Source organism: Mobula hypostoma, chromosome 6, assembly GCF_963921235.1.
Source record: "Mobula hypostoma chromosome 6, sMobHyp1.1, whole genome shotgun sequence".
Classification (NCBI taxonomy): domain Eukaryota; kingdom Metazoa; phylum Chordata; class Chondrichthyes; order Myliobatiformes; family Myliobatidae; genus Mobula; species Mobula hypostoma.
Window position 1 is genome coordinate 61,132,568 of NC_086102.1, and position 23,934 is coordinate 61,156,501.

At 41.7% G+C, this 23,934-nt stretch overlaps 1 protein-coding gene across 2 annotated transcripts in view; it reads left to right on the forward strand.

Annotated features, from left to right (window-relative positions):
- pola1 (polymerase (DNA directed), alpha 1) overlaps positions 1-23,934 on the forward strand; it is a 301,055-nt gene that overhangs the window by 66,929 nt on the left and 210,192 nt on the right. For both annotated transcript variants that reach the window (XM_063049905.1, XM_063049907.1), the window contains exons 20-26: positions 137-312; positions 1,757-1,886; positions 5,768-5,887; positions 10,142-10,253; positions 11,765-11,889; positions 13,192-13,341; positions 16,977-17,099. In XM_063049905.1, the coding sequence (XP_062905975.1) occupies positions 137-312; positions 1,757-1,886; positions 5,768-5,887; positions 10,142-10,253; positions 11,765-11,889; positions 13,192-13,341; positions 16,977-17,099 (936 nt within the window). The remainder of the gene's footprint in view (positions 1-136; positions 313-1,756; positions 1,887-5,767; positions 5,888-10,141; positions 10,254-11,764; positions 11,890-13,191; positions 13,342-16,976; positions 17,100-23,934) is intronic.

A 23,934-nucleotide genomic window follows, 5' to 3' on the forward strand; every position in this document is an offset into this window, starting at 1 on the left:
TGTACTTGGCTGGGGGGGGGGGGTGGGATGTCCAGAACCTCCAGACCCTCCAGACCAATTGTCCAACTGACATTTTCTTTTTGCAGAGCTGACCTTCCCCTCAGTGATTCCGTTTGCCATTACTGTTTTATTAAAGGGTCGTGGAGGGTTTGCGGAGAAGAATGCAGCTTGTGGCAGGCTGATTTGTGATGTTGAAATTTCTGCTAAAGAGTTAATCCGCTGCAAGAGCTACAGCTTAACTGAATTGGTCCACCAGATCCTCAAGGCTGAGAGGGTCGTCATTCCTGCCGAAAATATTCAGAATTTTTACAGGTGAGGGATATTTGTTTTGTTTGTAAGTGAGAGTTTTGATTACATGCCAAATCCCAGTATGATGAAGTCTAGGGGCAGAAGGAGAGGGCACTTAACTTGGGCCTTACAATTGCGAGATCAGATTTCAACTCTTCAGATATGTGATTGAAAGCGTCCTTTGTCCAATTATGATTCCTGTCTGAAATGGACTTGAAGTGGAAATTTCATTGCTCTTCTCCCTCCTTCATCACAGATGACAAAGTGCAATGCAGTTGTAGCAACGCACAAAATGGTGGAGAAATGTAGCAGGTCAGACAGCATCTATGGAGGGAAATAAACAGTTATGGTTCAGACTGAGATCCTCCACCTGGAAAGAAAGAGGAAACAAGCCAGAATAAAAGGATGCAGAATAAAAGGCATTGATCTGAGGAACTGGGTGGTGATAGGTGAAAGAGGCAAAGGGCTGAAGAAGAAAAAGAATTCAAATAGAGGACAGCAGACCATGGAGTGAAAGGAAGGAGGTGGGGATGCAGATAGGGAAAGGTGTAAGTGATAGGAAGGTCGTGAGGGTAGGAGAGGGGGAAGAGAAGGGGTAAAAGGGCAGAAGGGTTTGGGTATTTGGACAGAGGGGAGTGGTTACCGGAAGTCAGAGATCTTGTGCCTTCCTCATGTTGGAGACTGTCAAAACTGGATATGAATATGAGGTATTGCTCTTCCAATCTGTGTTAGGGCTCAGCAAGGCAGTAGAGGAGGCTGTGGACAGACGTGTCAGTGTGGGAATGGGAAGTGGAATTGAAATGGTTACTGGGGGAAATCTTGGCTGTTAACAGCAGATGGAGTGAAAGAGCTCAACTAGGTGAACCCTCCAGTTTGTGTGGGTTTCACTGATGTAGAGGAGGCTGCACTGGGATGCAGTTTGTGTATCTCTGTTAGTGCAAAGATTGGTGAAAAATGTTATGTCTGAGCTGAAGCTCTGAATGAAGATACTGGGTACCTGAAAAGTAGTTCAATTAATTGGTGCTTGCAGTGCATCTTGTCCATTCAGTGGGAACATGCCGGATCATGTTGTCTTAATGGCGTTCTTGCAGAGCATACAAATGGCTGGAAACTCATGGAAAGTACTCTGATGGGATAGGATTTAAAAAATGCAGAATAAAGACTGATCGAGCTTTTTAAAATAGCAGCCTTGCAGCACGACCACAAGCCCATTCACCTGACCCTAGATGTATTACCCTACCCACCTGTCTTTGGGATATGGAACTCTCAGGTAACCCACACATTCACAGGGAGAACACACAGTTGCTACACTGAGAGAATGGGTGATCAGGGCTGAATGGAATTACTGGAGCCTCAGGGCAGTAACTTGCACTGAAATTGTTGCAAGAAGCTAATTTAGCAAGCTGAAGTTGTATGTATCTGTTGCTGTATGTTGTGATGGTTTTAACTTTTTGCTCTGTTCCTCCAGTGACTCTCAACAACTCATGCATCTACTTCAGAATACCTGGATGGATGCAAAATACATCCTGCAGATTATGTGTGAACTCAATGTGCTACCTTTAGCTCTGCAGATAACTAGCATTGCTGGAAATGTCATGGTAATGTAATATTAGTGAATTATGCTGTTGAAGCCATTGCTAAACTCTTACCAATTTTATCAATCTAACAGTGGTTTTACTTTTAAAAGTCAGTTTTTAATTGTTTCAAGCTGAAATATCAAAACAATCTACCAAAAACCTAACTTCTTTTCCCCGAAGTTTTAAATATTCTTGGCTTCTGTACATCAACATTCAATATTGTAAACTGATCTATGTATTTTACCTGTGTGTAAGGCTCTACTAGATGCACTGTAAATCTTATAGGCAGCACGTGTATAATTTGCTGTGTGATGAAAATATGCAGTAGTTTCCTCTGCAATGTTGAAGGAGTTTGCTCTTGCAAGGAGAACAGGCAGACAGAGGCTTTGGTTATACGGTATCATGCTTGGCTGTTTGAGTGTATAGTTTCATCGCCATCATATGGTAATCAAAATTTACCGAAGCTGAAGCCTATTAATGTTATTGCCCAACAACACCAATCTTAATTCATTGACCAACTTAATGTCTTAATGAATTTTTAAAAATGTACCTGGTTAATTAACTTTATGATTTACGTTACTATTTATGGAACCCTACAAATGTTATTTATGCATAGTGTTTATGATGTTCATTTCCAATCTACCTTGATCTTAATTTTAGAATTGGATTTTATATCAATATTTGTAGTGACCAAGTCCATTGTGAACGTTTGCTGACACAATTTAGCTGCAGGTCTCTGCAGTTGTTGCACTCCTCAGTCTGTCTATCCCAAACTCTGTGAGACTTAGTTTTTCAGTGCTTTTTAGACTTCCAGTTTTCCCCCTCAAATGGCTTTTGCTTCTGCTAAAGCTTGAAACTTCTGCTGTGGCTTCATTCTGACTGAGACTGGTTCATGCTTTACATGCACTGAAATACTCTTTTGTTTGAAACTTTCTTTTGCAACCTTCTCGGTTGTCATGTTATTTGTAGTTTGGCACTGACCAGCCACTGTTGCTTCCTGTGTTCAGTGATTTGCTTTTAGTGTAATGGACTGTTAGCTTTCCAGTACATCAACTACTACATCATTTTATCCCACTGATACCCATTTGTCCATTGAATTTATTAATTCAACAGTGCCTGTTATTCGATTTAGTAAGTATCTCACTAGTTTTCTTGTCCGTGAATTCACTATTCTTCATTTGCACAACTTATTTACCTTCTTTTCTTGTAACTGTGTTTTGCACTCTACTGCCATCTCTAAGTAATAAACTTCACACTTTTGTGTCAATGATAATAAAACAGATCCTGAGAAGATTTTTTATTTCCTCTTCCACTCCCGTGGTTTATTTAAGTTAATTACTTAGTTCTGGATGTTGCTGTCAACCTTGATTTGCATTTCACTTACAACCTTGTTCCCCATCATGTCTGTCATAATGTGAAGTGGGCTGGTTGGGGGAGGAAAGGGGCTCATTATCGAGTGTCAGAATGAGGAAGCGGTAAAGATACTAGAGTTGGAGAACTCATTGGGAGCAGAACAATATGTAGTTAAGCCTACAAGAGGAGAGGCTGTACTTGATCTGCTATTGGGAAATTAACCTGGTCAGGTGTCAGGTCTCTCAGTGGGCGAGCATTTTGGAGATAGTGATCACAATTCTATCTCCTTTACCATAGAATTGGAGAGAGATTGGGACAGGCAAGTTAGGAGAGCGTTTAATTGGAATAAGAGGAGATATAAGGCTATCAGGCAGGAACTTGGAAGCATAAATTGGGAACAAATGTTCTCAGGGAAATGTACGGCAGAAATGTGGCAAATGTTCAAGGGATATTTGAGTGGCATTCTGCATAGGTACGTTCCAATGAGACAGGGAAATGATGGTAGGGTACAGGAACCGTGATGTACAAAGGCTGTTGAAAATCTAGTTGAGAAGAAAAGCTTACGAAAGGTTCAAAAAACTAGGTAATGATAAAGATCTGGAGGATTATAATGCTAGCAGGAAGGAGCTTAAGAATGAAATTAGGAGAGCCCGAAGGGGCCATGAAAAGGCCTTGGTGAGCAGGATTAAAGAAAACCCTAAAGTATTCTACAAGTATGTGAAGAGCAAGAGGATAAGACGTGAGAGAATAGGACCAATCAAATGTGACAGTGGAAAAGTGTGTATGGAACCGGAGAAGATAGCAGAGGTACTTAATGAATACTTTGCTTCAGTATTCACTGTGGAAAAGGATCTTGCGATTGTAGGGATGACCTACAGCGGATTGAAAAGCTTGAGCATATAGACGTTCAGAAAGAGGATGTGCTAGAGCTTTTGGAAAGCGACAAGTTGGATAAGTCTCCAGGACTGGGTGAGATGTACCCCAAGCCACTGTGTGAGGTGAGGGAAGAGATTGCTGAGCCTCTTGCAATGAACTTTGCGTCATCAAGGGGATGGGAGAGATCCTGACAATTGGAGGGTTGCAGGTGTTCCCTTATTCAAGAAAGGGAGTAGGGATAGCCCAGGAAATTATAGACCAGTGAGTCTTACTTCAGTGGTTGGTAAGTTGATGGAAAAGATCTTGAAAGGCAGAATTTATGAATGTTTGGAAAGGCATAATGTGATTAGGAATAGTCAGCATGGTTTTGTGAAAGGCAGGTCATGCCTTACGAACCTGATTGAATTTTTTGAGGATGTGACTAAACACGTTGATGAAGGTAGAGCAGTAGATGTAGTGTATATGGATTTCAGCAAGGCTTTTGATAAGGTACCCGTTGCATGGCTTATTGAGAAAGTAAGGAGGCATGGGATCCATGGAGACCTTGCTTTGTGAATCTAGAATCGGCTTGCCCACAGAAGGCAAAGAGAGGTTTTAGATGTGTCATATTCTGCATGGAGTTCGGTGACCAGTGGTGTGCCTCAGGGATCTGTTCTGGGAACCCTTCACTTCGTGATTTTTATGAATGACCTGGATAAGGAAGTGGAGGGATGGGTTAGTAAAGTTGTTGATGACACAAAGGTTGGGGGTGTTCTGGATAGTGTGGAGGGCTGTCAGAGGTTACAGTGGGACATCGATAGGATGCAAAACTGGGCTGAGAAGTGGCAGATGGAGTTCAATCCAGATAGGTGTGAGGTGGTTCATTTTGGTAGGTCAGATATGATGGCAGAATATAGTATTAATGGTAAGAATCTTGGCAGTGTGGAGAATCAGAGGGATGTTGGTGTCCATGTCCATAGGACACTCAAAGCTGTTGCGCAGGTTGACTCTGTGGTTAAGAAGGCATACGGTGCATTGGCTTTCAACCGTGGGATTGGGTTCAAGAGCCAATAGAGGTGTATAACATGATGAGAGGCATTGATTGTGTGGATAGACAGAGGCTTTTCCCCAGGGCTGAAATAGCTAACACAAGAGGGCACATTTTAAGGTGCTTGGAAGTGGGTACAGAGGAGGTGTCAGGGGTATGTTTTTTACGCAGAGAGTGGCGGGTGCGTGGAATGGGCTGCCCGCGACTGTGGTGGAGGCGGATATGATAGGGTCTTTTAAGAAACTCCTGGGTGGGTACATGGAGCTTAGAAATATAGAGGGCTATGGGTAACCCTAGGTAATTTCAAAACTACATGTTCAGCACAGCATTGTGGGCCGAAGGGCCTGTATTGTGCTGTAGGTTTTCAATGTTTCTGGAGTGAAAGGTTTGCTAATTTATCACATGCTTACACTAGCACATCCAGTGTGGCACTGAGTAAGGCGAGATGTTTTATGTAATTTCTGACAATTTTACCAAATTTTGATTAAGATATGGGGAATACTCTTTGATATCACTAATAGAGGTTACACTGCTGATGATTCTATGAATGTTATCGATAAATCATTAAAGAAAATGAGTTACATTGGTAGCAAATGACTTATTATTGATGAATAATATGCTTTATATGTTGATTTATTTCTCTTAGTCGCGTACACTAATGGGTGGCCGTTCTGAGAGGAATGAATATTTACTGCTGCATGCTTTCCATGAAAAGGACTACATTGTACCTGATAAACCTTCTTTCAAAAAGCATGTGCAAGAACATGTGAGTACTAGTTATTGTATGACTTCCTCTTGTTATTGTTTCTTTGATTCCGCTGCTGAGATGTGCCCAGAAGGACTTGTTGCCATAACCATAAGACCATAAGACATCGGAGCAGAATTAGGCCATTCAGTCCATCATGGCTGATCCCGAATTCCACTCAACCCTATACCCCTGCCTTCTCGCCATATCCTTTCATGCTCTGACTAATCAGAAAATTATCAGCTTCTGCTTTAAATATACCCACGGACTTGGCCTCCACCACAGTCTGTGGCAGGGGATTCCACACATTCACTACTCTCTGGCTGAAAAAATTCCTCCTTTCCTCTGTTCTAAACGGTCACCTCTCAATTTTGAGGCTGTGCCCTCTAGTTCTGGATACACCCATCGGAGTAAACATCCTCTCCACATCCACCCTATCTGGTCCTTTCAACATTCGGTAGATTTCAATGAGATCCTCCTCTGTATTCTTCTAAATTCCAGTGATTACAGGTCCAAAGCTGCCAAACGCTCCTCATATGTTAACCCCTTCTTTCCTGGAATCATCTTCTTGAACCTCCTATGGACTTTCTCCAATGACAACACACCCTTTCTGAGATATGGGGCCCAAAACTGTTGACAGTACTCCATGTGCGGCCTAACTAGTGTCTTATAAAAGCTCAGCATTATCTCCTTGCTTTTATATTCTATTCCCCTTGAAATAAATGCCAACATTGCATTTGCCTTCTTTACCACAGACTCAACCTGTAAATTTACCTTCTGTGAGTCTTCTACATGGGCTCCTAAGTCCCTTTGCATCTCCGATGTTTGAATTTTCTCCCCATTTAGGTAATGGCCTGCACTATATTTCCTTTTACCAAAATGCATTACCATACATTTCCCAACACTATTCCATTTGCCACTTTTTTGCCCATTCTCCAATTTGTTAAGTCCTGCTACAATTGCATTGCTTCCTCAGTGTGACCTACCCCTCCACCTATCTTCATATCATCCACAAGCCTTGCCACAAAACCATCAATTCCATTATCCAAATCACTGATAATCAATGTGAAAAGTAGCAGTCCCCATACTGATCCCTGAGGAACACCACTAGTCCCCGGCAGCCAATCAGAAAAGGCCCCCTTTATTCCCATTCGCTGCTTCCTACCTGTCAGCCATTCCGCTACCCATGGCAGTGTCTTTCCAGTAATGCCATAGGATTTTATCTTGTTAAGCAGCCTCGTGTGGCACCCTTTCAAAGCCTTCCGAAAATCCAGGTAAATGACATCCACTGCCTCTCCATTTGGTGGCATTAAACACCATTCTATTTGTTTGTCAAGTATAATTGCTGACAAGGCCATCAGCATTTGTTGCTTGTCTCCAATTCTCCTTAAGAAGATGATTGCTTTGAATTGCTGTGCTCCCTCTGACAAGTTGCAAAGTCCTAGGATTCTGACCCAGCTTTGGTGGATTACAGTGATATGAGGTGAGGATGGGGCTTGACTTGGATGCGGTGGTGTTCCCATGCAGCTGCTGTCTGTCGTTTTATGTAACTGAAACGGTAGACTCTTTTGAAGAATTCAGTGTATTGCTGATAGCATCTTGTTAATGGTGCACACGTCATCCATGGTGGTGGGTGATATAGAGATTCTTGAGTGATATTTTTGCTGCACCCATTATAGGGGAGAGTATTTCACTATACTTGTTTATAAGGAACATGAATCATTTGCCTCTGGCAACTGTTAGTGCAGCAATTATGTGATTGTCTCATGAAGTTTCTGATCATTGTTACTGGTGAGGGTTCATCACTTAGTGTAGACAGTTGAGCCTTTCACTTTACTGAATATAGTCATTGATCATCGCTTGTGTGGCACTCAGTTTGCTACCTACATGGGGACATGGGTAGCTTTATTATCTAATGATGTGTACACTGCTATCACAGCAAACACCCTCACTTCTAATGTCATAGTACAGTTGAAGATGTCTGGGTCTGGAACATTGTGATGAGGGGCTGCAATACTGATAGTGGGGAATAAAGAACATTACAGCACAGTAGAGGCCCTTCAGCCCATGATGTTGTGCCAACCTTTTAACCTACTCTAAGATCAATCTAACCCTTCCCTCCTACATAGACCTCCGTTTTTTTCATCCATGAAGAAGAATAGCTCTTAACTCGGCAGTGGAGTTATCGGGGCACTGTCATGACGGTGTTTCCATAGCAAGCTATTCTTGATTTTACGAGGCCGAGTTGCTCGCTCAACGCTCAACCCGACTTGGATTCGAACTCGGGAACCTTTGCTCTGGAGTCTGGCGCTGATATTATTGCGCCACCAAGTGGGACTTTTATCATCCATATGCCCGTCTAAGGGGTTCTGACAGGGCATTCCATGCACCCACCAATCTCTGTGTAAAGAATTTACCTCTGACACCTCTGCCCCCTCCCTTGCACTTTCCTCCAATCACCTTAAATCATGCCCCCTTGCATTAGCTATTTCCACCCTGGGAAAACGTGAGGCTGTACACTCAATCTATGTCTCTTATTATCCTACACACCTCTGTCAAGTCACCTGTCATCATCTTTCACTCTAGAGAAAAGCCTTAGCTTGCCTATCTTCATAAGATATGCCTTCTTGTCCCGACGTCATTCTGGCAAAGCTCCTTTGCACCGTCTCTGAAGTTTCCTTGTCCTTACTACAATGAGGTGATCAGATCTGAGCATAATATTCCAAATCTGAACAAGAGAAAAGCTGCAGATGTTGGAAATCCACGCAGCACACACAAGATGCTAGAGGAACTCAGCAGGCCAGGCAGCATCTATGGAAAAGAGTAAACATTGGATGTTTCAGGCCGAGAGTTCTTCCAGCTTCTTGGATGCACAGTCTGTTACGTCTCCAGTAGGAATCAGAAGGCTGGTTTCAGGCTGGAAGTCATGACCACTGGCTTGCCAGGTTAGATCCAGGGTTGACATTTCCTCTTGCTTGGGTGTCTCAAAGTAAGGCATTGGCATTTAGGACTGAAATGAGAAAAATTTTCTTCACATGACTCTTTGGAAATCTCTATCAAAAAGGATTTCGAAAGCAGATATGTGGATAGGAAAGGGATCTGAGCCAAGTGCAGGAAAATGGGATCAGCACGTCAAAGTACCTTAGTCAACATAGATGAGTCAGGCTGAAACCTGTTTCTGTGCTGTGTTTTTTGATATTGTATATATGATACAAAATAGCATAGAGGTAAAAGGTCAACCAACATATTAATGAATTGTGGAATATGAATGGGGGCTGAATGGCCTACCCATTCTTATGATATTCTGGAGCTACTGAAATGGGACTATTAATGTTGACAGAAAGGTGGAGTCAGCAGACCGAACCTGGTAGGAGAGCAAATTTCCTTCCCTAAAAGAAGGTAGTATATCAAAGTTATTATTCCCTGATTAATTTTTTTATTCCAGATTTAATTATTTAACCAATTTGATTTTCTTTGACATCACAGTGGGTTTTAACTTGCCTCTGTGTCACCAGCCCAGTCTCCTTGTCCAATAACCATTCCCACAAAGAATGGAAGTGATGTGTCCATTCTTGACAGCCGTAATCTGAGGATTGTTCTGTGCTTAATATGGAAAAAATTGGTTAATGAGGAAATAACTAGAGATCCTATTAATATTATAGGGTGGATGGGTGCTGTATGTATTTTATTCCTGTACCTATATTGTTCTGCTGTAGTGTTCTTTCAATGACATATCACTTGAATACTGAAATCTGGCAGAATGAATCCATTTTCAATTGACAGGCAATTTCAGATGAAGGCAATTGAGTGTCATAATGCTGCAGTAAAATTCTAGACACAGAGAGACGGCTGAGAGGATAGTGTATATAACTGTGGAATTGTAAAATTAGAGATCTGATGAGCTTTCAATGATTTTTTTTATGGGACTTCAGAAAATGCCTACTTTAAAAAAAATTAAGCCTGATTTCTTGATGCATGTGCCTTGCTAGCCTTCTATTCAGTCTTTTGTCACGTGTAGGTGCTGAATTTTAGTATTATTTTTAAAATAGAGGGCCATTTTTTTTTCTCTGGCACAATTTACCAAAACTGACTTTTTCAAGCTTTCTGAAACTTGGATGATTTACACACAATATAAGTGGCAACAGTTGCTCAAGAAAAAGTTTCTGATGCCTCCGGACATCCCAAACTGCTTTTTGTCAATAAAATAATTTTGTTGTGATGTCAGAAACGCGCACAGCCTGCAAACAACATGGTCTTTGACTCTTGGATTTTCAGGTAGATGATGATGAGGAACACATTGATGGTGGAGGTGGAAGTACAGGAAAGATGAAGAAAGGTCGAAGAAAAGCAGCTTATGCTGGTGGTTTGGTTTTGGACCCCAAAGTTGGTAAGTTTAACCATTGAATAAAACTATACTGCATTGTTTTTCTCCTTTTAATCTCACATTTTTGTTTTCCATATGATTTTCATCAACCCTCCCCCCTTTCAGAAAGCAGGGTGAATTTACTGCTGATAATATACATATGAGTCAACGTGCGTACATTCCGTCAGATTAACTACGACCAGAAGTTGGCCACTTGCCCTCTCAATCCTGCTTCACCAAGCATTAAGTTTTAGGTTGATCGGTTTGGAATCTCAATTTTGCATTTTGACTACCTTTGGTAACTTTTCGCTTCCATGCTTGTCGAGAATTTATCTACATATGATCTACACAGAAGGTGCTAGACGTACTCAGCATAATCAACAGGTTTCAATAGGTACATTTAATGTCAGAGAAATGTATACAATATACATCCTGAAATTCTTTTTCTTTGCAAACGTCTACAAAAACAGAAGTACCCCAAAGAATGAATGACAATTAAATTTTAGAACCCCAAAGCTCCTCCCAGCAAAGCAACGGCCCCCTCCCCCGCCAGCAAAAAAGCATCTACACCTTCCACCAAGCACTCAAGCGTGCAGCAAAGCATCTATAAAGACACAGACTTGCAGTACCCCAAAGACATACCATAGGCGCTCGTGCGCGCGCGCTCTCTCTCTCTCTCTCTCTCTCTCCCCCCTCTCTCTCCCCCTCTCTCTCCCCCTCTCTCTCCCCCTCTCTCTCCCCCTCTCTCTCCCCCTCTCTCTCCCCCTCTCTCTCCCCCTCTCTCTCCCCCTCTCTCTCCCCCTCTCTCCCTAAAAAGAGAAAAAGATGTGTCCCCATTTCACAGCGAGAGGAGAGATATAAGAAAACAGCTTGCTGATTTATGATGTTAAAAGTCTGTTGTGTCGCTTTTCCCCCGAGTTCTGTGCCCAAAGATCGCGGGTTTCTGGGCACACAGCCAGCAGCCAGCTTGTTGATTATGATCTTCTGTGTACTGCAGGGCACACCAGTTTTTTGTGGGGGCACCAACCTCGAATCTGCCCACGAAAATCCGGCACCCTGAAGGTGCACTGGTCTTCCAGGTTGCGTCAGGCAGTATCTATAGAAATAAAAATAGTTAATGTTTCAGAGTAAAGACTCTTTGTTGGAACTGGGAAGGAGAAATCAAGTTAGTTTTAAGTTACAGAGAAGGTATAGGATGCAACGTGATGAATCTCCTCTGACTCCTTGCCTTCTGTCTCTGAATTGCAGGTTTTTAACCTGCTCACTACTTGTATTTCTATTGAAATGAATCACTGACTTCCAACACATAATCAGGACGTAGGTTTGTCATTTCTCTCCTGCTAATGGAATACAAGATGCTCAATCCCTTCAGGGCGATTTGTTCCATAACTTCATTTGTCTGACTGATTTGACAGTAACATTTGTATAACATTTGGATGCTTATAAGTTTACTCCAGCATTTTGTGTATGTTCTGTATTTCCAGCATCTGCAGAATCTCCTGTGTTTATGCTTATACTTTTTGTGTCTTTTTTAGGATTCTATGATAAGTTTATTCTGCTGCTTGATTTCAATAGCTTGTATCCTTCAATCATTCAAGAATTCAATATCTGTTTCACCACCGTACAGAGAACTGCCTCAAATTCTCAGAGGAACCTGGAGGTAGGAACAATATTTCCACTGGTTAGCACATGCAAAATTTGGAAAATTTAGAATAGGAAGTCAGCTGCAGGACTTTCCAAACAAGATGGTGTGCCCCTTTGAGGGGAGATTATGGGAGTGGTATTCCCATTCTGCCAGGACCACCCCCACCCCTGGCTCTCAATTGCATTCAGTTAACTTACTTTCTTATGCCACTTATGTCCTCTGTCATTGTCTACCATGAGCAAGTGTCGTGCTCACTGAAAGGAGAATAAACCTTGATGTGTTGAAACCTGATGGGAATATTCAAATAGATGAAAATTTTCATAGTTTCTTTTGCTGGAGCATTGAAGTGGATACATTTCTTAATGGTTATGGGTTTAAAATTTGATTTATATTTAGTTGTAACTCATTTCATTACGTTTTGGGGAACCTCTAAAATACTGCATATTGCGGTATAGAGATACATTGCATATTTTATGTATTCTAATGATATTATTGATTGGGAATGGTATTGATTTTTGTAAATGTTTTGATGGTTGGTGAAATTCTATTGAAAGATCTCTTTACTGTGAGAATACTTGGAGCAGTTTTGTTGCCACTTGAAGCAGTAGGACCATTCACTTCTCATCAACTCTCACAGCAAGCACAAGATCTGAAACATTAATGGGTCATATCATGCTCACATTTAGGTTACAACCACTTCGTATCTCCTCCTTGTTGGCCAGCTTATCCTTGCCTTGCATGCTTCATTGCAAATACAAATGAGCTGCAGGTTGGTTAATCCCATGATCTTGCCCACTGTTTCCCTGCTGGATTCAGATCTGAGCACTGACTTAATGAATTTCTGGGCCAGATTTAGTCTGATTTGTGTCACAAAACCCTTAAAATTTGCATCTAAATCATTTGTTTACATTCTGAACATTTATGATTACATTCTAGGATTTCAAAGTCAAATTTATTGTAATATGCATGTATACATTGATACAGTGAAAAACTTCCTTGCAGCAACATCATAGGCACATAGCATTAGAAGCATTTCATTAAATTGTTTTTCTATTTTTTTTTACAAAGTAATACTAAAACTTGTTTGAGTATTTCTCTGATTTTTGTCAATGATGAGATGACAAAGGTTCATAATGGTACTTCTGTGGCAGAGCCTCAGGATCCACTGTATGAGGCCTAGCTGCCACTCAAGGCCACTTGGGAGGATACTTGGGCTTTCAAAATCCTAATCAGGTTATTCATCTACAGGCTGTGAATTTCGGTGAGTGGGTCCCATTCATTGTCTTATATTCTCTATAACATTTTTATCTCCCTCAGGGCGATGAACTAGAAGAAATTCCTGAAATACCAGATCAAGATCAGGAGATGGGTATTCTGCCTAAGGAAATCCGGAAATTGGTGGAGAGGCGGCGACAAGTTAAAAACTTGATGAAACAACCAGACTTAAACCCTGATCTCTACTTGCAGGTAATTGTCCATCTCTTTGCAGCTTTATTTCTGAACCAAACAAAGGCATGCCAGTTGGAGTTTCTTATTGTGCATGCAAATATGCTGAGTGGCTGGTAAGATTGACGGAAAAAGTTTTTGGATCCGACTGCAGAAATAATAATGAAGTGTCTTTGTCACTGTGGGCACCATGTTAATGGTGCTTAATTGACTTACAGAGTTTACTTTATTTAGTAACATTCTATATATACTCAGACCCCACTGAATGTTGAGGATGCGTTCCTCAGAGGTGGACACTATGTAAACTAGTGCTTATGTAGGGTCATTATAACATTACGTAAATAGATGTGTGTGCCTGATTTAATAAAAATCAAACCTGAGATATATGATATATATTATTTTATGTGCACACAGTAATTCGTGGAGTAACAAACATGCATACAGACCTAACCTGTACATCAGTGCAGCAGCAACACATCGCAGCAGCAGTGGAGGGAAGTGGGTGGTGGTTACACCTTACAGGAGGGATCAGGCTGCGGGTCCTCCTCTAACTTCGGCTTTTTCAAGTAGGCGTTATTATTTGACTACCTTTTCTTAAGTTTCTTCTCATGAGGCAGAACAGTAGCAGGAAATTATGTTGAGAACACCTCCCTTTGCCTTATTGTTTCACTCCCAGTCAGCATCAATGAGCTGGTCCATGATTTGTCTGATGGTGGTGATACTGGTGCTAATGAATTTTTTAAATAATTGTTTTGATTGATGACATAACCAATTTCAAAGCGGTGCAAACATCAACCTGATGCTCACCAGTTTCCAAATGCCGTATCAATTGCAGTTTCACATCCATGCTAATGTTTTCTCTAGACATTTTAGATGTACTATCCTCACTGGAAGTTGCAAGCTGTTTTCCAGACATTGAGTGAAAAAAATGGAATAAATTGGCAAGGGAACAAGAACATTTACACACACGGGGGAGGCAGAGTGTGAACTGATAAGTGATTGGCTATGAGTGGCTCAGAGCGTGTGTAACGTGCTCTCATTGGCTGATTGAATGTTTACTGTAATGGCAGCCGCTCTTGAGAAGTTTTAAGTGTTATTTAGAATGAATTTTTGTCATTTAAAAAAATTTCAATAAAGAATCGAATAACTGCATTGTAACAGAACAGCGCTATGCGGGGTCTGAGTGTATAGGAATCATTCCCATTGTTAAAACAGTGATGTATTGCTAAGCTCAATATGTTGGCAACAGCTGCCCATGGTTGCCACCAGCCTTCTAAAGCACATTTGTATGTATCTAGTATGATTCTGTCGGAGGGAACTTGAAGGGTAAAGGCACCCACTGATCCACCTTGGGCCACGTCAGGGCTTTCCACGCTGGTGGCTCGAAAAACAATTCCTGCCAGCAAAAAGGTGACAGGAAGTCAACTCTGTCCCCTGGCTGCCCTGGAATTGGCAATGTTGGAATGTTTCGACCATCAAAAACATTGAAGTTCTTGTGAACACATTTTTTAAAGAACAATCCAAAATATGTCATGTTGAAACATTAAAAATAATCTATATTAACCAAAACTTGTGATTTCCTTTGAAGCCATTTTGCCTTCATTGAAAGCATTCTCTCAGACGTCCGTCTTGAACAGATTGTCCAGAAGCAATGCTTTTGAATGTCAGCAACTTCCTCCTGCCATGCTGAACCACACAGTGGCTTTTGTGTCACAGTCCAGTCAGCTGCCTTGAGATGATCTGGTGACAGCAGCCATTTCTTATCCCCCATTTCTTATCCATGTAAACTGAAAAGTGGCTGTCAGTCAAATGTCAGTGCGGTACCAGTTTCTTCTACATTTCTTTGCTATGTCCAGTGCTGCTGTTCTTTTTAAATGAAATCTCATCACAGTTTACTCATTGAAGTTTGAATAACACTTTCTCAAAGCGATAGTTTTCTCGTTCCACTGAGAAAACAATGGAACATTGACATTGGAAATTATGCCACTTTGGAAAATTGGGTGTTTTCTAATGCCCGATCGTGATTTCAGTATTGCGCAGTTCAATGTTTTGGGAACGTACAGCACAAGCGTACCACTTCAGGCATTGCAGATGATAAACTACAATGCTTATAGTAGAATTAAGCGAAGTGGCAAACTTTATCATCGCAATCAGCGAGTGTTTTTTGTTAGTCCCTCTCACTCTGTGACATGTCTCTGCTTCTTTATTAGAGAGAGAGAGAGTTTGCTGCCACTTGTGCTTGGGATGGGGGAGTGTGGCGGGCTTTGGGGTTCTAATGTTTTTACTGTCACTCATTCTTTGGGGTACCCTTTTGTTTCCATTGTTGTCTGCAAAGAGCAAGAAGTTGGAGTTGTATATTATAAGCATTCTCTGATATTGAATGGAGCTATTGAACTAATACACAGGCATGCATGAGTATGGGATGGGTTTGCTAGCCTTTCAAAGAACAAGCATGCATATGATGGATCAGGTGGCCTCTAGTGTTGGTTGATGCTCTGAAAGCCATTTCTGGGCAGCAATAATGTGTAAACTACAGGGAAACACTGCTTGGAAGACTAGAGTGTCCATTCTATTTAACTGTGTTGATACATAAATGAAACAGTACATGATTCTTGGATACAAAAGCTGATTGAAGAGACAAATTTAATTCAGAAATACATCATTATTTGCAGCAATTTGATTATGTCATCTCATGGCTGTGGGTTTGTCTGAAATTACTTGGTGTAGTGTGGGGGGTGGGGAACTTTAAAGTTGGTGACTTGTAACATTTTTTTTCAGCTGAGCAACATCATATAAAAGCTGTTTTTTCAGTGCTGCTTTAAAATGCACAAAATTGCACCTTTTTAAATATAAATTGCAACTAACAATAGGTAGCAAGGTTTTACCCACAATGGTTTCAGCACTTAAAGGCTTTTTACTTCCTTAAAATCTCCATGCATTTAGTGGCCACTTCTCTCGTTTTGTGTGGGGGTAGGGTAGCAGACAGAAATCTCAACTAACAAAAACCTCCAACTTGCCAGATATTTGCAATCTTGTAAAATTTTTATCTCCTTAATTTTTTTTCTCTCTTAGCCATAACAGTAATTTTTAATAGGTATATCACTTCAATTAATGCCACGCTTTAATGTGGCAGCAACCGTTCTTCTCATTTATCACTTGACTGGCAACTTGGGCAGGCAGTTAAAGCTGAACTGTATCATGGTCAGGATTGTAATGATACAGAAAAATGTTAGCACGATTACTGCCTTAGTAATATGACAGTTCTGGGTATATTACTGATTTATCACTTCACAGTAGCATTTTGAGGTGATTTGTCTTTAGGGAAAAAAACACTGAAACATTTTAATATTTATAATATCACTTGTCACTCTCGGAGATGTCTGCTTGTAAGAAATATAGAATGCTTTAAGTTTGAAGCCAGAAGCAAATTATGCTGTACTAATAAGCTGGTACATTTGATTATCACTTTTTCTTAATGGCATTAGCATTGGTATTGCTACTCTTGGTTCTTTACTTTGTAATTCTATTTAGTGTGGTTGGGAATTGGCACCTGTTAAACCTGAAGATTAACCCCTATATCAGTTTCTGAATGATGCTTCAGTGTTCAATATTTTTGTGAAGTGCTGCTGACTTGTGATTTTTGCTTTCTGTTCCAGTATGATATCAGACAAAAAGCCCTGAAGCTTACAGCTAACAGTATGTATGGCTGCCTGGGATTTTCCTTCAGTAGGTTCTACGCCAAACCACTTGCTGCTTTGGTCACACACAAAGGAAGAGAGGTGGGTGTTTCAGAGATCTTTTTAAACAATTTTAATTTTTAATTGGGTTGGAGGTTCATATAAATTTGTTCTTGCCTGTGGTTGAGATTTCCTTAACTTGCATGCTGATGATAAGACATAGGAGCTGAATTAGGCCATTCAGCCCATTGAGTCTGCTCCACCATTCCATCATGGCTGATTTATTATCCCTCTTGATCCGATTTTTCTGCCTTCTCCCTGTAAACCTTGCCATCCTGACTAATCAAGAGCCTATCAACTTGCACTTCAAGTTAACTCGATGACTTGACCTCTACAGATGCCTGTGACAATTCACTACCCTCTGGCTAAAGAAATTCCTCCTTATCTCTGTTCTAAATGCATGTCCCTCTTTTCTGAGGCTGTGCCCTCTGGTCCAAAACTCAGCCACTATAGGAAATATGCATTTCATATCTAGGCTTTTCAGTAGTTGATAGATTTCAATGAGATCTTCCCTCATTCTTCTAACTCCAGTGAGTACAGGCCCAGAGCCTCAAATGCTCCTCATTTGTTAACCCTTTCATTCCTGGTATCATTTTTGGGAACCTGGCCCCTCTCCAATGCTAACACATCTTTACTTGGATAAGGAGCCCAAAACTGCACTCAGTAATCCAAGTGCAGTGTGACAAATGTCTTATAAAGCCTCAGTATGATGTCCTTGCTCTTATATTCTGATCCTCTTGAAATGAATGCTAACAATGCATTTGCCTTCCTTAACACCCCGACTCAAGCTTTAGGGAATCCTGCACAAGGACTTCCAAGTCCCTTTTCGTCTCTGATTTTTGAATTTTCTACCTGTTTAGAAAATAGGTTATGCCTTTATTCCTTCTACTACAGTGCATGACTATGCACTTCTCTACACTATATTCCATCTGTCACTTTGCCCATTGTCCCTGTCTGTCCAAATCCTTCTGCAAACTCCCTGCTTCCTTAGCACCAACTGCCCCTCCATCTATCTTTGTATTGTGCGCAAACTTGGCAACAAAGCCATCAATTCCATCATCCAGATCATTGACATTGAACGTGAAAAGAAGTGGTCCCAACACCAACCCCTGTGAAACACCATTAGTCATCAGCAGCCAACCAGGAAAGGCCCCCTTTATTCCCAATCTTTGCCTCTTGTTTGTCAGCCATTCTTCTATCCATAGTCATACTCTATTGATCCCGGGGGAAATTGGTTTTCGTTACAGTTGCACCATAAATAATTAAATAGTAATAAAACCATAAATAGTTAAATAGTAATATGTAAATTATGCCAGGAAATAAGTCCAGGACCAGCCTACTGGCTCAGGGTGTCTGACCCTCCAAGGGAGGAGTTGTAAAGTTTGATGGCCACAGGCAGGAATGACTTCCATGCTAGTACCTTTCTTATAATACCATAGACTTTAATCTTGTTAAGCAGCCTCATGTGGGGCACCTCATCAAAGGCCTTCTGAAAATCCAAGTAAACAATATCCACTGACTCTCCGCTGTCTGTCCTGCCTGTTATTTCCTCATAGAATCCCAACGGATTTGTCAAGCAAGATTTCCTCTGAAGGAAACTGTGCTGACTTTGGCCTGTTTTATCATGTGCCTCCAAGAATTCCGAAACCCCATCCTCAATAATGGGCTCCAACATCTTCCCTACTACTGAAATCAGGCTTATAATTTCCTTTCTTCTGCCTGGTTCCCTTCTTCAAGTGGAGTGATATTTGCATTTTTCCAGTCGTCTGGAACCACTCTGGAATTTAATGATTCTTGAAACATCATTACTAATCCAGTCTCTTCACCTACCTCTTTCAGAACCCTGGGGTATAGTCCATTTGGTCCAGGTAACATAACTGTCTTCTGACCTTTTGGTTTCCAAAGCACCTTTCTTTTAGTAATAGTAACAACACTCACCTCTGCACCCTGACGCTTGAATTTCTGGCATACTGCTAGTGTTTTCCACAGTGAAGGTTGATGCAAAATACTTAATAAGTTCGACTACCATTTCTTTGTCTCCCATTACTACCTCCCCAGTGTCATTTTATTCACTTTTATTTTATAATCTAGCTTTCCTTCATATTTTATCTTTTCTCTCCTTATGGCTTTTCTAGTTGCTTTCTGTTGATTTTTATAAGCTTTCCAATCTTCTAACTTCCCACTATTTTTTGTTATGATATATGCCCTATCTTTTCCTTTTATACTGTCTTTGACTTCCTTTGTCAGCTACAGTTACAGTTTCAATTGTTTTACGTTCCCTAGCCCCCATCATCTTATTTTCACTATGGTTGTCCAGTCCCTATACACCTCCATCCCCCATAAGGAAGGCCTCAAAGCTCTCTGTTTCTTCCTGGACAACAGACCCAACCAGATCCCCTCCACCACCATTCTCCTCCTCTAGGTGAACTTGTCCTCAGTCTAAGTAATTTCTCCTTTGGCTCTTTCCACTTCCTTGAAACAAAAGATGTAACCATGGGCGCTCACACAGGTTCCAGCTTCGTTTGCCTTTTTGTCGTCTATGTGGAACAGTCCAGGTTCCAAGCCTACACTGTTGTCCGTCCCCAACTTTTCCTATGCTGCATCGACAATTGCATTGCTGCTGCTTCCTGCACCCATTCTGAGCACGTCGACTTCATCAACTTTGCCTCCAACTTCCACCCTGCCCTCAAATTTACCTGGTCCATTTCCGAAACCTCCCTCCCCTGTCTCAGTCTCACTCTCTGTCTCTGGAGACAGTTTATCTACTGATGTCTATTATAAGCCCACAAACTCTCGCAGCTACCTGGACTATATCTCTTCCCACCCTGTTACTTATTAAAATGCTATTCCCTTCTCTCAATTTCTCCTTCTCCATTGCATCTGCTCTCAGAATGATACTCTTCACTCTGGAACGAAGGAGATGTCCTCCTTTTTCAAAGGAAGGGGCTTCCCTTCCACCATCATCAAGGCTGCCCTCAACCGCATCTCTTCCAATTCACGCAAATCTACTCTTACCCCATCCTCCTGTCACCCTACTAAAGACAGGGTTCCTCTTGGCCTCACCTACCACTCCACCAGCCTCCGTGTCCAGCATGTAATTCTCCGGAACTTCCGCCATCTCCAGTGGGATCCCACCACCAAGCACATCTTTCCCTCTCTCCCACCTCCCCCACCCCCCCCCCACTGCTGCTTTCCGCAGGGATCGCTCCCTATGCAACTCCCTTGTCCATTCGTCTCTCCTCACTGATCTTCCTCCTGGCACTTATCCTTGCAAGCGGAACAAGTGCTACACCTGTCCCTGCGCCTCCTTCCTCACAGGGCCCTAAACAGTCCTTCCAGATGAGGTGACACTTCACTTGTGAGTCTATTGGGGTCATATACTGTGTCTAGTGCTCCTGGTGTCACCTCCTCTATATCAGTGAGACCCAACGTAGACTGTTTTGCTGAGCATGTGCATAAGGTTGCATCATTCTCCGTTTAGAATACTTCATCTTTGGGATGTATCAATCCTGCTGCTTCCAAATTGTGCCAGAAACTCTGTCCATTGCTGTGCTGCCATCATCTCTGCTAGTGTCGCCTTCTAACAAACTTTTGCCAGTTCCTCTCTCATGTCTCTGTAATTCCCTTTACTCCAATGTAATACTGATACATCTGACTTTTATCTTGTCCTTCTCAGACTGCAGATTGAATTTTATCATATTATGTTCATTGTTTCCTAAGGGTTCCTTTACCTTAAGCTCCCTAATTAAATCTGGTTCATTCCACAACATCCAATCCAGAATTATCTTTCCCCTAGTGGACTCAACCACAAGCTGCTCCAGAAAGCTGACTTGTAGACATTCCACAAATTTGGCCTCTTGGGATCCAGCACCAACCTGATTTTTCCCAAGCAACCTGTATATTGACATCCAGATGACTATCATACCATTGCCCTTCTTGCGTGCCTTTCTATCTCCTGTTGTAATTTGCATCCCACATCCTGTTTGGAGGCCTGTATACAACTCCTGTTAGGGTCTTTTTACCTTTGTAGTTACTTAACAGGATTTATAAACGTATGATTAAGAGTAGTTAGCATGACTTTGTCAAAGGCAGGTCGTGCTTGATGAGCCTGATTGAATTTTTTTGAGGATGTGGCTAAACACATTGATGAAGGTAGAGCAGTAGATGTAGTGTATAAGGATTTCAGCAAGGCATTTGATAAGGTATCCCATGCAAGGCTAATTGAGAAAGTAAGGAGGCATGGGATCCAAGGTGACCTTGCTTCGTGGATCCAGAATCGGCTTGCCCACAGAAGGCAAAGAGTGGTTGTTGATGGGTCATATTCTGCATGGAGGTTGGTGACCAGTGATGTACCTCAGGGATCTGTTCTGGGACCCCTTCTCTTTGTGATTTTTATAAATGACCTGGATGAAGAAGTGGAGGGATGGGTTAGTAAATTTGCTGATGACACAAAGGTTGGAGGTATTGTCGATAGTGTAAAGGGCTGTCAGAGGTTACAGTGGGACATCAATAGGCTGCAAAACTGGGCTGAGAGATGGTGTTCAGCCCAGATAAGTGTAAGGTGGTTCATTTTGGTAGGTCAAATATGATGGCAGAATATAGTATTAATGGTAAGACACTTGGCAGTGTGGAGGATCAGAGGGATCTTTGGGTCCGAGTCCCCATAGGACACTCAAGGCTGCTGCGCAGATTGACTATGTGGTTAAGAAGGCATACAGTGCATTGGCCTTCATCAACTGTGGGACTGAGTTCAAGAGCCGAGAAGTAATGTAACAGCTATATAGGACCCTGGTCAGACCCCCACTTGGAGTACTGTTCTGGTCACCTCACTACAGGAAGGATGTGGAAACCATAGAAAGGGTGCAGAGGAGATTTGGAACGATGTTGCCTGGATTGGGAACATGCCTTATGAGAATAGGTTGAGTGAACTTGGGCTTTTCTCCTTGGAGCGACGGAGGATGAGAGGTGACCTGATAGAGGTGTATAAGATGATGAGAGGCATTGATCGTGTGGATAGTCAGAGGCTTTTTCCCAGGGCTGAAATGGCTAACACTAGAGGGTACAGTTTTAAGGTGCTTGGAAGTAGGTACAGAGAAGATGTCAGGGGTAAGTTTTTTACGCAGAGTGGTGAGTATGTGGAATGGGTTGCTGACAATGGTGGTGGAGGCAAATACAATAGGGTATTTTAAGAGACTCCTGGATAGGTACATGGAGCTCAGGAAAATGGAGGGCTCTGGTAACCCGAGGTAATTTCTAAAGTAAGTACATGTTTGGCACGGCATTGTGGGCCGAAGGGCCTGTACTGTTCTGTAGGTTTTCTATGTTTCTATGTTTTAACTCTCCCCACAAGGATTCTACATTTTCTGATCCTATGTCACCTCTTTCTAAGGAATTGATTTAATTTTCTCTCAACAGAGCCACCTCACCCCCTCTGTCTTACCTGCATGTCCTTTCAATGCAATGTGTTTTCTTGGATGTTAGGCTCCCAACTATGATCTTCTTTCATTCATGACTCAGTGATTCCCTCAGTGTCTTGAGTGCTAACGTCTAACTGCGCTACAAGATTATCTACTACTTTTTTCTATATACTGTGTGTATTTAAATATAACACCTTCAGTCCTAAATTCATCAACCTTTTTGATTTTGCCCCATTTTACACTTCAGCTCATCCCACTGACTGCAATTTTGCCTGTCCTTCCTCACAGTCTTACTACACACTGAATCTACTTGTATACCAACTGCCCCATCCTCAGCCGTATCACACTGTTTCCCATGACACTGCCAAATTCATTGAAATCCTCCCCAACCTCTCTCGTAAACCTGCTCGCAAGGATATTGGTCCCCCTCGGGCTCAGGTGTAACCCCTTTTTTTTTGTGCAGACCATACCTTTCCCAGAAGAGATCCCAATGATTTTGATTCAGATCCAGAAATCTGAAACCCTGTCTTCTGCACCAATTCCTCAACCACACGTTCATCTGCCATATCATCCTATTCTTACTGTCACTAGCATGTGCACAGGCAGCAATCCAGATTGTTGCATGTAGATTGTTGTGACCTGGTTTTCGGTGATCTGACCATTTGATGCATACTCCATAAGATTGACAGCCTTTGAAGTACTTGTATTTCAACTGTGTTAAAATTTGTTAGTCACTTACAACATCAGCAAGTTGGTGACGATTGAATATTGGTCTCGTCTATGTTCTTTGATAGTGCACCTATTCATAAAATAGCTGTGCTAACTGAAATTTTTTGTGTTTTGATTCTAATGATAGGGTTGGATTTCGCCATCTTGGTGATTTGTTCTAAGCATCTCCATCATTCACAGAGTCAGAAACAAAATCATAAAATAACATTCTGTCCACTCTGCTTCACTCAGTTTAAAAAGGAATTTGTTTTTAAACTGCAAGGCATTCTCGCACTCCCTCTCTCAGGTGTTTTTTTTGCTTTGTGGTGCAAGAGGTTGATTGAGAATCTGTGGTCGGAACTTGCAGTTGACAAACACAAGGTGAAGCAGTTTGACCACTGTATGGCTGAGGACTGTATTCCATATCCATTTGCTAGCACACCTTATTGAAGTAATTGTGAGATGACTGTTTAGAAACACAGCTAATATTTACTCCCTAGCTGAGAATCACCCAGATCTTGGCTAATGTTGGTTATAAAAAAATTAAGAGAATTGAATGTGATTATGTGAAATGCATTTTCCTGATGTAGTTGCTTTGTGTTATGGTCTTGGTCTCCTTGACTTCCTCTGACTGGGGACATAGACTAGGTAAAGTATAAAGCAGAAACACAAGTTTCGAAAGAAACTAGAATGTTGTAGAATTAGTCAGCTCCATCATGGGTACTAGCCTCTGTAGTATCCAAGACATCTTC